The sequence below is a fragment of the Phocoena sinus genome, chromosome X (assembly GCF_008692025.1).
Source record: "Phocoena sinus isolate mPhoSin1 chromosome X, mPhoSin1.pri, whole genome shotgun sequence".
In the NCBI taxonomy this organism is placed as follows: domain Eukaryota; kingdom Metazoa; phylum Chordata; class Mammalia; order Artiodactyla; family Phocoenidae; genus Phocoena; species Phocoena sinus.
The window spans coordinates 46,506,226-46,518,028 of NC_045784.1; the positions used below are offsets into that span (position 1 = coordinate 46,506,226).

At 50.6% G+C, this 11,803-nt stretch overlaps 1 protein-coding gene across 2 annotated transcripts; it reads left to right on the plus strand.

Moving 5' to 3' along the window:
• The first annotated feature begins 622 nt into the window (after window positions 1-622).
• Window positions 623-7,767, plus strand: TSPYL2 (TSPY like 2). Of its 2 annotated transcripts, none has more exons than XM_032620617.1 (7): window positions 623-1,577; window positions 2,844-2,921; window positions 3,049-3,160; window positions 3,247-3,392; window positions 3,521-3,618; window positions 3,947-4,752; window positions 7,063-7,767. In XM_032620617.1, exons 1-7 carry the CDS (start codon window positions 759-761, stop codon window positions 7,221-7,223), a joined length of 2,220 nt encoding a protein of 739 aa, XP_032476508.1. In that variant the 5' UTR covers window positions 623-758; the 3' UTR covers window positions 7,224-7,767. The 2 variants fall into 2 exon arrangements, with proteins under 2 accessions (XP_032476508.1, XP_032476509.1); XM_032620618.1 differs by having other exon boundaries at window positions 623-947; window positions 2,811-2,921.
• Window positions 7,768-11,803: the final 4,036 nt, after the last annotated feature.

Sequence of the window (11,803 nt, forward strand, 5' to 3'; positions counted from 1 at the left end):
CTATTTTGTAGAAATGGGAAACGCCACGTCAAAACCTGGCCCCAAACCAAAGACCCTCGATTTCTAAACCCCAGGCTCCTTGAGTGCCCCCTGAGCCGCGAGGAGCCGCCTCCGAGTTTGCCGCCGCAGGGGCGAAAGCCAGGGCTGGGGCAGGGGCAGATTTAAGAAGTGCGTAGTTGCTGACGGGGAGGGGAGAGGAGGGGGAGAACGACAGCGAGGCTCTCGAGTCTATCTGAGCACATCCTGCTCACTGCTTGCGCTTGTTTTTTGTTTTGCGTTTGGGTCTTCAGAACCACTGGTACTTATCCCATTGGATAAGACGTCGGCAGGGTGAGGTAGAGGGTCTTCTTCCCTTCAGCTCTCCCCGAGGCCAATAGTCCTGCACCGTCTCTAAGGTCGCTAAGGGAGGTGGCCCGGTGACTGGCGGGCCCGAGGATAGCCAATGGGAAAGTGATGAGGTGCGGTGTTGGCAAGCAGATTGCGTGCGAGCGGGCAGGGGGCGGGGGGCCGCGAGAGCAGCCGCGGCGGCTGGCAGCCAATGGAGAGGCGGGATGGCCCCTGGCGTCACGAGGGGGCGGGGTCTGGCGCTTGGCGCGGAGGGAGTAGGGCCGGCGCTGTGGGAGGGAGCGCCAGAGCGAGGCTGAGAGCAGAGCTCGTCGCGTGAGGCGCGGCTCTGCTTCAGGTGTGACAGGCAGCGGCGGCCTGGCTGAGAGCGAAGGGGCGAGCGCGAGCCCCTGAGCTGTGCGAACGCGGTCACGATGGACGGCCCGGACGAGGGGCCTCCGGCCAAGGCCCGCCGCCTCAGTAGCTCTGAGACCCCTCAGAGCGAGCTGCCGCCGCCGCCGCCGCCGCCGCCGCCGCCGCCGCCTCCACCACCTCTCTTGCGCCTGCCCCTGCCTCCACCTCAGCAGCGCCCGAGGCTCCGGGAGGAAACCGAGGCGGCACAGGTGCTGGCTGACATGAGGGGGGTGGGACTGGGCCCCGCTCTGCCCCCGCCGCCGCCCTATGTCATTCTGGAGGAGGGGGGGATCCGCGCGTACTTCACCCTGGGGGCTGGGGGTCCCGGCTGGGAGCCCGCGATCGAGTCAGGGTACGGGGAGGCGCCCCCTCCCACGGAGAGCCTGGAAACGCTTTCTCCCTCGGAGGTTTCTGGGGGAAGCCTGGAGATTGACTTCCAGGTGACGGAGCCCAGCAGCTTTGCAGGAGAGAAGGCCCTAGAAACCTGTAGCGCAGGGGGGCGGGGGTACCAGAGGTTAGCCGGTCCAAGGGGGAGGGAAGAGACCGTCATCATCGTGGAAGACGACGACGAGGATGAAATGGAAAGTGTGAGGAAGAGGAGGAGGAGGAGGAAGAGGAAGCCCAGGAAGGTGAAGAGGGAAAGCCGAGAGAAGAATGCCGAGAAGATAGAGTGCATCCTGCAGGCGCTGGAAAACATTCAGCTGGACCTGGAGGCGGTGAATATCAAGGCGGGCAAGGCCTTCCTCCGTCTCAAGCGCAAGTTCATCCAGATGCGAAGACCCTTCCTGGAGCGCAGAGATCTCATCATCCAGCATATCCCAGGCTTCTGGGTCAAAGCAGTATCCTTGTCATCTATATTCATGGGCCAGGAGCCCATGACCAGAAATGGGGGGCGGTGGGGGGGAGGGACAGGCTGGGTGAAAGGGTGTGGGGGCGGGCCCCTATTGGAAGAATGACGAGGTCTGGTGGAGGAGGGATGGAAGGAGTGTGGCAAAACATCAGAGAAGCTGGACTGGAGATGGTGAAGGGGGGAGGGGGGCAACACAGCATAAAAATTGGACCACAGATGGGAAAGGGGGAGAGGAGGAGCATAGCATAAAAGAAAATGGATCACAGACGGTGAAAGGGGGAGGATAGTAGAGGGGCGCACAGCAGAAAAATTGGACCAGAGATGGTGAAAGGAGGAGGGGAGGGTCACACAGAAGATAAACTGACTCAGAGACAGTGAAGAGGGAGGAGAAGGGCACACAGCAGAGAAATGGCCCAGAAAGGGTGCCCAAGTCACACATGGCTGTGCAAGCCTAGGTCTCTGCTTAGATACTAGGCAAACCCCAATTCTGGCTGGAGAGGAGGGGGCTAGAAAGGGACTGGAGCCCTGAAGGATGAGGAGAAGGAGTAGCTAGGAATGGAGAGAAAGGAGTTAAATGAAGGAAAGGGAAAAATAACAAGAATTCACTATTGGTGATAAGCTTATCTCTAGGGGACCATGCAACATGTTAGGAACACATGGATTTAACATCCTAATAGAATTATATGGACACAGACCCTTGGCACTCTCAGTATCACATGATCACAGGCGCTCAGTACCCAGGCACAGTATTATGTGGCCACAGGTCCTCAGTACATAGACCATAACATCACCTGGAGACAAACCCTCAGACTCAGATACACAACATCATATGGACACAGACCCATAACACCCAAATATATATAACATCGTGTGATGACAGGCCCTCAGCAACCAGATATAGCACCATTTGCACATGGGCCTTCAGCCCCCAGGCACACAATGTCTTGTGAACACAAGCCCTCAACACCCAGAGACACAACATCACTTGGACATAGACTCCCAGCACGCAAACACACGGCAAATATGAACCATGGCAAGGCCACTTAATACAGAGGTTTGACATTTTATAAACATAGGCTCTTACCACACAGACAGTATCATGGGAATAAAAGTATGGGTCATGTCCCATTGACCACAAAAGGAATTCTCCTTCTCCAGCCTCTCTTTTGTTCAGCCCTGCCTAGCCCTGACTGGCCTTCCTTCCCTCCTTCTCATTGAACAGTCACTCCTTGACCTAAACTGCTCCCTCCATCAGTTCCTCAACCACCCCAAAATTTCAATCTTGATCAACCAACGTGATGAAGACATTTTCCGCTACTTGACCAATCTGCAGGTCAGGCCAAAGAGATATCTTTTCTACCAGGACCGGGCAAGGAATCTGGTCCTTGGAGGTGAGGGGAGGTTGGGTGGGAGGGGTCACGGTGTGGTGGGAATTCCACCATTACCCCCACCCTGAGCAGGTACAGGATCTCAGACATATCTCCATGGGCTACAAAATGAAGCTGTACTTCCAGACAAACCCCTACTTCACAAATATGGTGATCGTCAAGGAGTTCCAGCGCAGCCGCTCAGGTAAGAGGCAGTCCCAGAGCAAATTCATGCCCCCCGCCCCATCTATCCTTGTCCAGCGCCCTCTCCATAGCCTCCTTTCCCCCCAGGCCGGCTGGTGTCTCACTCCACCCCAATTCGCTGGCACCGGGGCCAGGAACCTCAGGCCCACAGGCACAGGAACCAGGATGCCAGCCACAGCTTCTTCAGCTGGTTCTCAAACCATAGCCTCCCAGAGGCTGACAGGATTGCTGAGGTGGGGCCCCTCCTGGCATTGCCAGGGAAGGCCTTGCTAGCTTGCCCCTGGGTGCATGGGGTATTGGGAGTAGGCTCTGTGACATGTACTCATAGCTTTGTTCTCCCTTCCCCCATCTCTTTCAACAGATTATCAAGAATGACCTGTGGGTTAACCCTGTGCGTTACTACATGATGGGAGAAGGGGGCTACAGGGCAAGCAGAAAGAAGCAAGAAAAGGAAGAAAGGTGATGGTGGGGGTTGGTGGCTGAGAGGTGGTTTGTTAGGGGTGGGGCAAAGACTAGGCTAGTGTCACACAGTATTTGTAGAGCCAAAAGGGACCTTTGAGATAATCCAGTCCACTATGTTTTACAAGTGGGGAGTGATGCCCAGAAATGGGGTGTGATTGGCCTGAGGTTATGTAGTCAGGGGCAGAAATAGGACTTTCCCCACCTAGCCTCGTCCCTGGGAACCCCTGTAGCCTACTGCCTCCCCAGTTGCTTACCACCTTTCAGTGTCTGCTCTGGGAACACCACCTCCCACCAACCCTATACTCAACCCCAGGCTTCCCCACAGTAAAAACAGGGATGAATATGAGGTGGTGATCATGGAAGACTCCGATGACTATCACATCATGGAAGACATTACTGGAGAGACCTCAGACAGTGATGGTATCACCGACAATGAGACCATTCATGATATCAAGATCTCTGACTTCATGGAGACCACTGACTGCTTCGAGACCACTGACAACGAGATAACTGACATCAGCGAGAGCCTCTGTGACAGCGAGTGCCCTGACCACAATGGGAGCATTGACAGTGAGACCACTGACAATGAGAGCCCCAATGACAACGAAACCACTGATAACAATGAGAGTGCTGATGACGAGACCACTGACAACAATGAGAGTACCGATGACAACAATGAGAACCCTGATGACAACAACGAGAACCCCGATGACAACAATGAGAACCCTGAAGACAACAACACTGATGACAATGAAGAGAACACTGATGATAACGATGAGAACGCTGATGGTGACGAGAACACCAATGGTGATGATGAGAACCCCAAAAGTGGCAACCACAGCAGCAACCAGGACAGTAGTGACAGTGACAATGGAGACAATGACGGCAGTGATATTGAAGATAACGATGGCAACGAAGGTGACAATGAAGGTAGTGATGATGATGGCAATGAAGGTGACAATGAAGGCAGCGATGATGACGACAGAGACATTGAAGACTATGAGAATGACCTTGAAGACTCTGACAAGGATCACCATAACAGCGCCAACCAGGATGACTATGAGGACGAGGTAGAGAACATCTCCGTAGAAGAATCATCAGTGGAGGAAGAAGAGGAGGGCAGTGAGGAAGGTGAGCTAGACCCTCACCTCTTGTCTTACCTCCTTTCTCTTCTCTCAGAGAAAATCTGCCCATGGTCAGAGTATCAAGGCATGAGCACAATCTGCTCTTGTAGAGAAAAGAAAAAAGCATTCTGAGTAAGTTTTTAAATAGAGCAAGGTCAGGGAACATTTAGCTCACAAATGTAACAAAACCAAAACAAATTTCAATTCTTGGTGATGGGTAGATAGGTTGTAACAGAGCACAAGACAAATGAAGCAGAGAGAAGAGATAGGAGGCAGTGGGTGATATACAAAGTAAGACAGGTTCTCACACAGAGAGAGGGGAAAAAATGTCAAACATATTGCAATTCAGCACACTCTGTACCCAGCCCTGGCCTTCTGGGAACTCCCAGGCTTGTTTGGGGGGCTGGGGGTGAAGTGAACAGTGTGCTCAGTGAGTCCAGAGGAGGGAGGAGCTAATTCTATCTCCAGAATCAAGAAGGAGAGAACTAGAGAAAAGAAGTGACATTTGAATTGGAGGCTGCCTTCACATTAAGGAGCATTATGGGGCATTCTTGGTGGAAGGGATCACATGAAAAAGAACCTGGAAGGGTGAAAATGCATAGTATGTTGGGAAGGGTTTCCCAAATTGTCATCTGAGGACCCTTCACTGGTTCCAAAGCTGCTCACAAAAAGGTTCAGTGGTCAAATATGTTGGGGAAATACTGCATACAATAATATCCTTATGTGGAGTCACATGTATGTTGGCACCTTAAAGGCTCTGATAAGTCCTGCTCTACGAAACCTATTTAAACATTGTGGAAGTCAGCATTTCCCAAACATCTTGATCACAAAGGCCATTGTTCACTGTCCACCAAAGAATACATTTTGGGAAATGCTGAAGAAGGGTTGCATATGGGGGGTTGAGGGAGAAGGCGCTATTTAAGGTGACTGCTAGGTTTGGTTCTGGCCTGGATGACTGGCCAAAGGAGGCACCATTTCCTGGGATGGGGAAGGGCGTGGTGGTGGGATTGATGGGATGCAGGGAGGAACATGGAGTTGGAAGGGCTTGTTGGACATAAGGTACGGGTGGCTTAGAGGCAAGTGGTTGGTGATATGCCTGGGAAGTCAGAAATTGTAAAGAAAGGAGATAAGCCAGAGTAGAATCCTACCTCTGGATTCTGGAGCTAGTTAACATTAATTGGGTCCAATTAACATTAATGAAGTATTTACTATGTTGCCAGGCACTATTCTAAGTGGTTTTCTTGCTTTGACTAATTTAATCCTCACAGCAACTCTTATGAGGTAGGTACTACTAATCCTTTTATAGATGGGGAAACTGAGGCTCTGAGAGAGTAGAGTTAGGAGAAGCACTAGGTCGTGGAACATTCTGAGAAGGAGGGGATTGTCACCGGTGTCCAGTGCTCCTGAAAGGTCAAGTAAAATGAGGACTGGGATGTGTCCATTGGATTGGGGGCTGAATAGATCATCTGTGGCCTTGGAAAGAGTAGTTTCAATGGATTGGTGGGGGTAGAGCCAGACCACAGTAGGAATGGGAAAGAAATGAACAGGGGTTAAGGCAGTAGAGTCAAACCTTGGCTAGGAAGGGGATGGCAGAGGGCAGACAAGGGATATGTTTGAGCCTGGCTGTAGGCAGGCAGATGGAGGAGAGGCAGCCCCTTGGGGTAGGTGGAAGGTGCAGGAAGACCAACCACTCCTGGGGGTTTTGGCCATGGGATCCCTGGCAAACTTCCATTGAGGGCACTGAGGAAGGAGGAATTGAATGAGCGAGTAGACACAATCTAGACATATTTCTAGGTAGGGAAACGGAGAGAATTGCTGGCCCCATACCCTCCTACTCGGTGGCATCTCTTCTTTCAGAGAAGGGGAGGCAGAATTATCTGTACAACCCTAGGGTGGGAGCTGGGGTGGGGAATTGGGCTGAAGAAGACAGACTGAGGCCTATTTGGATCAGACTGGGGAGAAAGAGAGAGGGAGCTGCCTCTGGATGAACAGAAGTTCTATTCAGCTGAGGTCAGAGCTCAGGAAGAGACACACATTGCATACAGGGGGTGAAAAAGCTACTTTCAGAGATGTATCAATTTTGATAGGACAGAGGCATCCCACTCTGCCTTCCTGCTTCCCTCCCACTTGCCCTTACTTTCTGGACTTGAGTTCACACAGACTTGGCTGCTTGTTCCAAGCAGAGGCTTTTGGCGAATGGTCCCGCCCCTCAAAAGCCCTGACGATGGACTCTGTTCCCTGTTAAGAGTGACATCTACCTGTCCACCTAACCATCCTCCTCCATTTTTCCCTCCTTACTTCTCTCTCCCCTGTACAGGCAGTGAGCAAGAAGGTGAGGACAGTGATGATGAGGAAGGAAGCGAGGAGGAGGAAGGAATCGAAGAAGACTCAGAAGGAGGGGAAGACTCCGACATGGAGGAGGTGCTTCAGGTCCCAAACCCTTGGGCCAACCCGGGGAAGAGGGGCAAAACGGGATAAATGTCTTACCTTTGCGGGGGCTGCCTCTCTGTATCCCTCTCCCCCTGCCCCATTTGCCCTCCCTATCAGCTAGGGCCGAGCGGCCCCATATTGCACTTCTGGGGGATGACTGACTTCGTACACGGGTTTAAAGATTATTTTTATGGTTTAGTAATTGCAGAGTTCTTATTTTGCGGGGAGGGAAAGGGGGATTCCCCCTTCCTTTTGGCCCTCCTCTCCCGCAGGCTTCTGTGTGCTGCTAAACGTATTTATTGTGATGCCTTGGTCAGGGCCCCTCTATCCCCTCCTCGTGCTGTGTGGAGTGGACACCCTTGATCCCAAAGCGGGGAGGGCCGCTGTGGCCTTGGCGGTCTCTGCCGCCACCCTGTTCTCCCGTCTCTCTTTCCCTCCATCCCTCGCCCTTCCCCGCTGTGCCCGCTAGCCCGCCTCGGTGTCTATGCAAGGCCGCTTCGCCATTGCGGTATTCTGGTCCCCCTCCCCCAGAAGTCCCGCCTCGTTCCCTGTGAACCCTGGTAATCCTAATAAAATTATGAGCAAATTCAGAGTGCTGCTTCGAGTCTTTTGTCCCATCCGGTGCGCGGTCCCCAGCAGCCAGTCTCCCTTCCCACAGGCCCGCAAGTAGCCGCCTCGCCTACGCAGTGGCCTGCAAGATGGTAGTTGCTGGGGGTGGGGTGGGGGTGGCTGGCTGGGGGCGAGCTCCGCGGGACCGCAGAAATGTTGCGTCAGGCCAATGCGGACCATCCTGGCCAATGGCAAGGCGAGGCCGAGGAAGCCCCTCCCTCTCCGGGCGGCCGCAGCAGACCCAGGCAGGTAGCAAACAGCATCCCACGCCTTCCCCTCCGCGCACGCGCACAGGAACGCCCTGGGCCCTAGAACATCCATTTATTCAGTGATTCATCTTTTTATTTATCGTGCGTCAAACCTTTCCTCGGGCCTAGTATGAGCTGAGTGTGGGGGAGCCAGAGGAATCCATTTTTCTTGTTCGCATGTAGTAAAATAAAAATGATACCGGTCGGGACTTAACAATCCAATAATGCCGGAGTGCTCTCTCGTCTTAGGAAGGGGGTGTAGGATCCCTGGAGCTGGACCTGGGAGAGAAGGCAAGAAAAGACAGCCCAGGCTGGGGAGTTTGCATAGAGATAAAAGAAAAGCAAAGGAAAATTACTATGTAGCTGTGTGACCGGGGGTGGGGGGTGGGGGGTGGTCGGGAGTTGGGCGTCTGAAAGACAGGCCCAGTGGCTTTAAATTTTGGATACAGTAACTTTATTTCCACGGACACCAGAAAAACCTCCCAGATTCTTTCTGGATCATAACGATAATTTACACAGATATCCAGGTATGTCTTCTGTAATATACCTCCCGAACTTTCCATCCGACGCCCTTACTTTGCTGGAAGTCTTCAGACTCTGGTCAGATTTGCGTTTTACAGAATGCCCTCTGCTGGCTGCCCGGAGCATGGATTGGAGGGAGGGAGAGCAGTGAGGAAGCTGACGCTATACCTAAGGTGAGAGTGGCGTGATGGGGGCAATAATGGAAGGTTTTTAAAATAAATTTTTTCTTTTAGAAGTTTTAGATTTACAGAATTATCGCAAAGATAATACAGAGAGTGTCCGTATACCCTACAGCCAGTTTCCCCTATTGTTAACATCTTACATTAGTATGATACATGCAGGTGGCTCCGTGGCACAATGGATAGCGCATTGGACTTCTAGTATGATACATGTGTCACAACAAATATCAATACATTATTATTAACTAAATTCCATATTTTGTTCAGATTTCCTTAGTTTTTACCAAATTTCCTTTTTCTGTTCCAGGATGCCATCCAGGACACAACATTACATTTAATCATCATGTTGCCATAGACTTCTCTTGGCTGTGACAGTTTCTCACACTTCTTGTTTTTGATGACCTGGAGTCATCAACATTTGAGGACTACTAGTCAGGTATTTTGCAGAATGTCCCTCAACTGGGATTTGTCTGATGTTTTCCTCATGATTAGACTGGGGTTATGGGTTTGGGAAAGGAAGACCACAGAAATAAAGTACCATTCTCTTCATATCCTATCAAGGGTACACGCTATCGATATGCCTTATCACTGTTGATGTTAACCTGATCACCTGGCTTAGGTAGTATATGTCAGGTTTCTCCACTGTAAAATTACTCCATTCCCCCACCTTCCATACTGTACTCTTTGTAAGGAAGCCACTAAGTGTAGCCCGTGCTTAGGGAGTGGGGAGTTATCCTCCAACTCCTCAAGGGGGAAGTATCTACATAAATTAATTGGAATTCTCCTGTACGAGAAATGTGTGTATTCTGTGATTTTAAGATGCTGGAATCAACAGGCTTTAGACATAGGAAGAGAGGGATTGAGAGAAGTCAGGGATGACTGCCAGGTTGCTGTGGGACCTCCTCTGTGAAATGGTTGGAGTACCAGATCTTGGACATACTCCAGATTCTGATAAATGTTTTGGGGAGAGCATGGAAGCTTGGATGCCTCTAGTTCTGACCTGGGACCACACTGTCAGAAGTGGATAGAGGAGACTCTGGCTCAGAAAGGAGAACATCTTGCCCCAGGGCCAGAGCTGAGTGTGCAGGATGCTGAGTCAAGGCATCTTGTGCAGAGGGAAAAGACACCTATGTGCAGTATCTGGAGCCAGTCCCAATGAGTATGTGATGAAGTGGAGGGGCAGAGTAAGCAGGAGGGGCAAAGGACCTGGAGTGGGCCAGGAAGAGGTCAGCCTGGCAAAAGGATCCCTGTCAGTTCAAGAGAGAGACGGCCTGGGTATCCTTGCCTCAATATACTCTGGCTCGCAACGTGACTTCCTCACCCTCTATAGAGGGTCTCAGTTTTCCCATCTGCAAATAGGCTAATCATGCTGGGGGATCAGCCCAGGAGAAGCAACCAGCCTAAGATCCCAAGATGGAGTCTAGCTTTGAAGCAGACCTCTGAAGCCTGGCCTTCATCATGCTCTTACCTGATTCCTCTGTTTCTCTAATCAAATCCCTAGCCCCTCATCCTGGCATTTGAGGCCCCTCTTCACTCACCCTGTTAGAGAGGGCCTCTGACTTCAGGGACACTGTTAGGACCCAATTATGGGATTCTAATATAGCTGGCCAGGATGCTCATGTCCTGGACTGAGGCATGGGAGGAGAAGATGTTCTTTGCCTAGGGTGACATCTTTTCCCTGTGCCCTCACTCCTCACTGTGTGGTGTGGCTTCGTTCAGGTCCTTCCTAGTCTGGTCCTCCAAAAGGGAAGACTCTCCTAGAAGGTCTTTAAGGTCACATCCAACTCCAAAATACAGTCTTTGCTGAAGACCAGTGAAGACAGGCCCTTTTGCTGGGACCCCAAACAGAAACCAGGAGGAGAATGAGGAGTCATAGGCCCAATGTGCCCCAGGGCCTTTCCCATGCTGAAGCTACTTGTCCTTGTATCCTTCACAACTCACCCAACGCCCTTGGAGCAGAGGGCCCTGCTCCTGAGGGTAAGGTTCCAAGGACTTCCTGGGGCCAGACCTTAAAAGTACCACCCACTTCTGTGAATAAAAGCAGATTGGCAGGGACAAAACTAGATTCAGGAAACTAGATCCCTCTTTCTTTGGTGATCAAAAAGGCCATCAGTGGCTCCCTCAGTTGGGGGTGTGGAGGATCCTGTTTTTCATTAGGAAGCATCCTATTTTTCATTCAGTAAACATTACTGAGCACCTGCTGTGTGCCTGATAGAAACTCGGTGATAGGACTACAACAAGGAAACATGAATAGACCAAGTCTTTGTCCCTCTGGAGCCCAGAGTTGAAGACAAGTGTTCTTAACATTTTTTGTGTGCCATGGACCTGTTTGGTGATCTGGTGAAGCCTATGCATCTTTTCTCAGAAAACAATATCTTTTGAATGCATAAAATAAAATACCTAGAGCCACAAAATATTGACTATATTGAAAAATAGTTACTAAAATATGGAAAAGCAAATATGTTATAGTAATATATATGATCCTTGTGAGATCTAATGGAGAGTCTAATGACAGTCATGATTTTGAGATAGAGATGAGATTACATGATATTTCAAGAAATGTACAACATCTATAATATGATATAAAAATCTCTGTGATTTCTATTAGTAACAGAGTCACAGGTACTATCACTATTATACTATGGTCAGTTACATTCTTTACTGAAAAGATGCTAAATTTCAATTAGAGGAGAGTGAAAACAAAGATGTAATTTTTTTCCCATCCAAATTCATGGACCCTTCTAAACCCTGTCCCTGGACTGGACTGGAGGGAGATCTGTGAACCCAAATTAAGAAACCCTGGTAATAGGAAGGGCCTTCCTGTATCTCCTTTCTTCTTAAACCCCTTTCGTTTGGAGGACAGAAGCCTAGGTTTTATGCTGGGTCTTATTGCTGTGTGACCTCAAGCCAAACAGTTTGCCTCTCTGGGCCATAGTTCCCTAAGTCTGAAACAACGGCAAAGGCAAGAATTGGGAGGGGAGACCTTAATTATTTATGCTCCAGGCAATTAATTTATGTTCTCCCATTGAATCCTCCATTGAATGAGTGGCATTTTCAGGGAAGATTTTTT

Coding starts and splice junctions, on each gene's coding strand:
- TSPYL2 (XM_032620617.1), top strand. CDS start 759: ATGGACGGCCCGGACGAGGGGCCTCCGGCCAAGGCCCGCCGCCTCAGT. Junction 3,161..3,246: donor GTTCCAGCGCAGCCGCTCAG/GTAAGAGGCAGT, acceptor CTTTCCCCCCAG/GCCGGCTGGTGTCTCACTCC. Junction 4,753..7,062: donor AGAGGAGGGCAGTGAGGAAG/GTGAGCTAGACC, acceptor TCCCCTGTACAG/GCAGTGAGCAAGAAGGTGAG.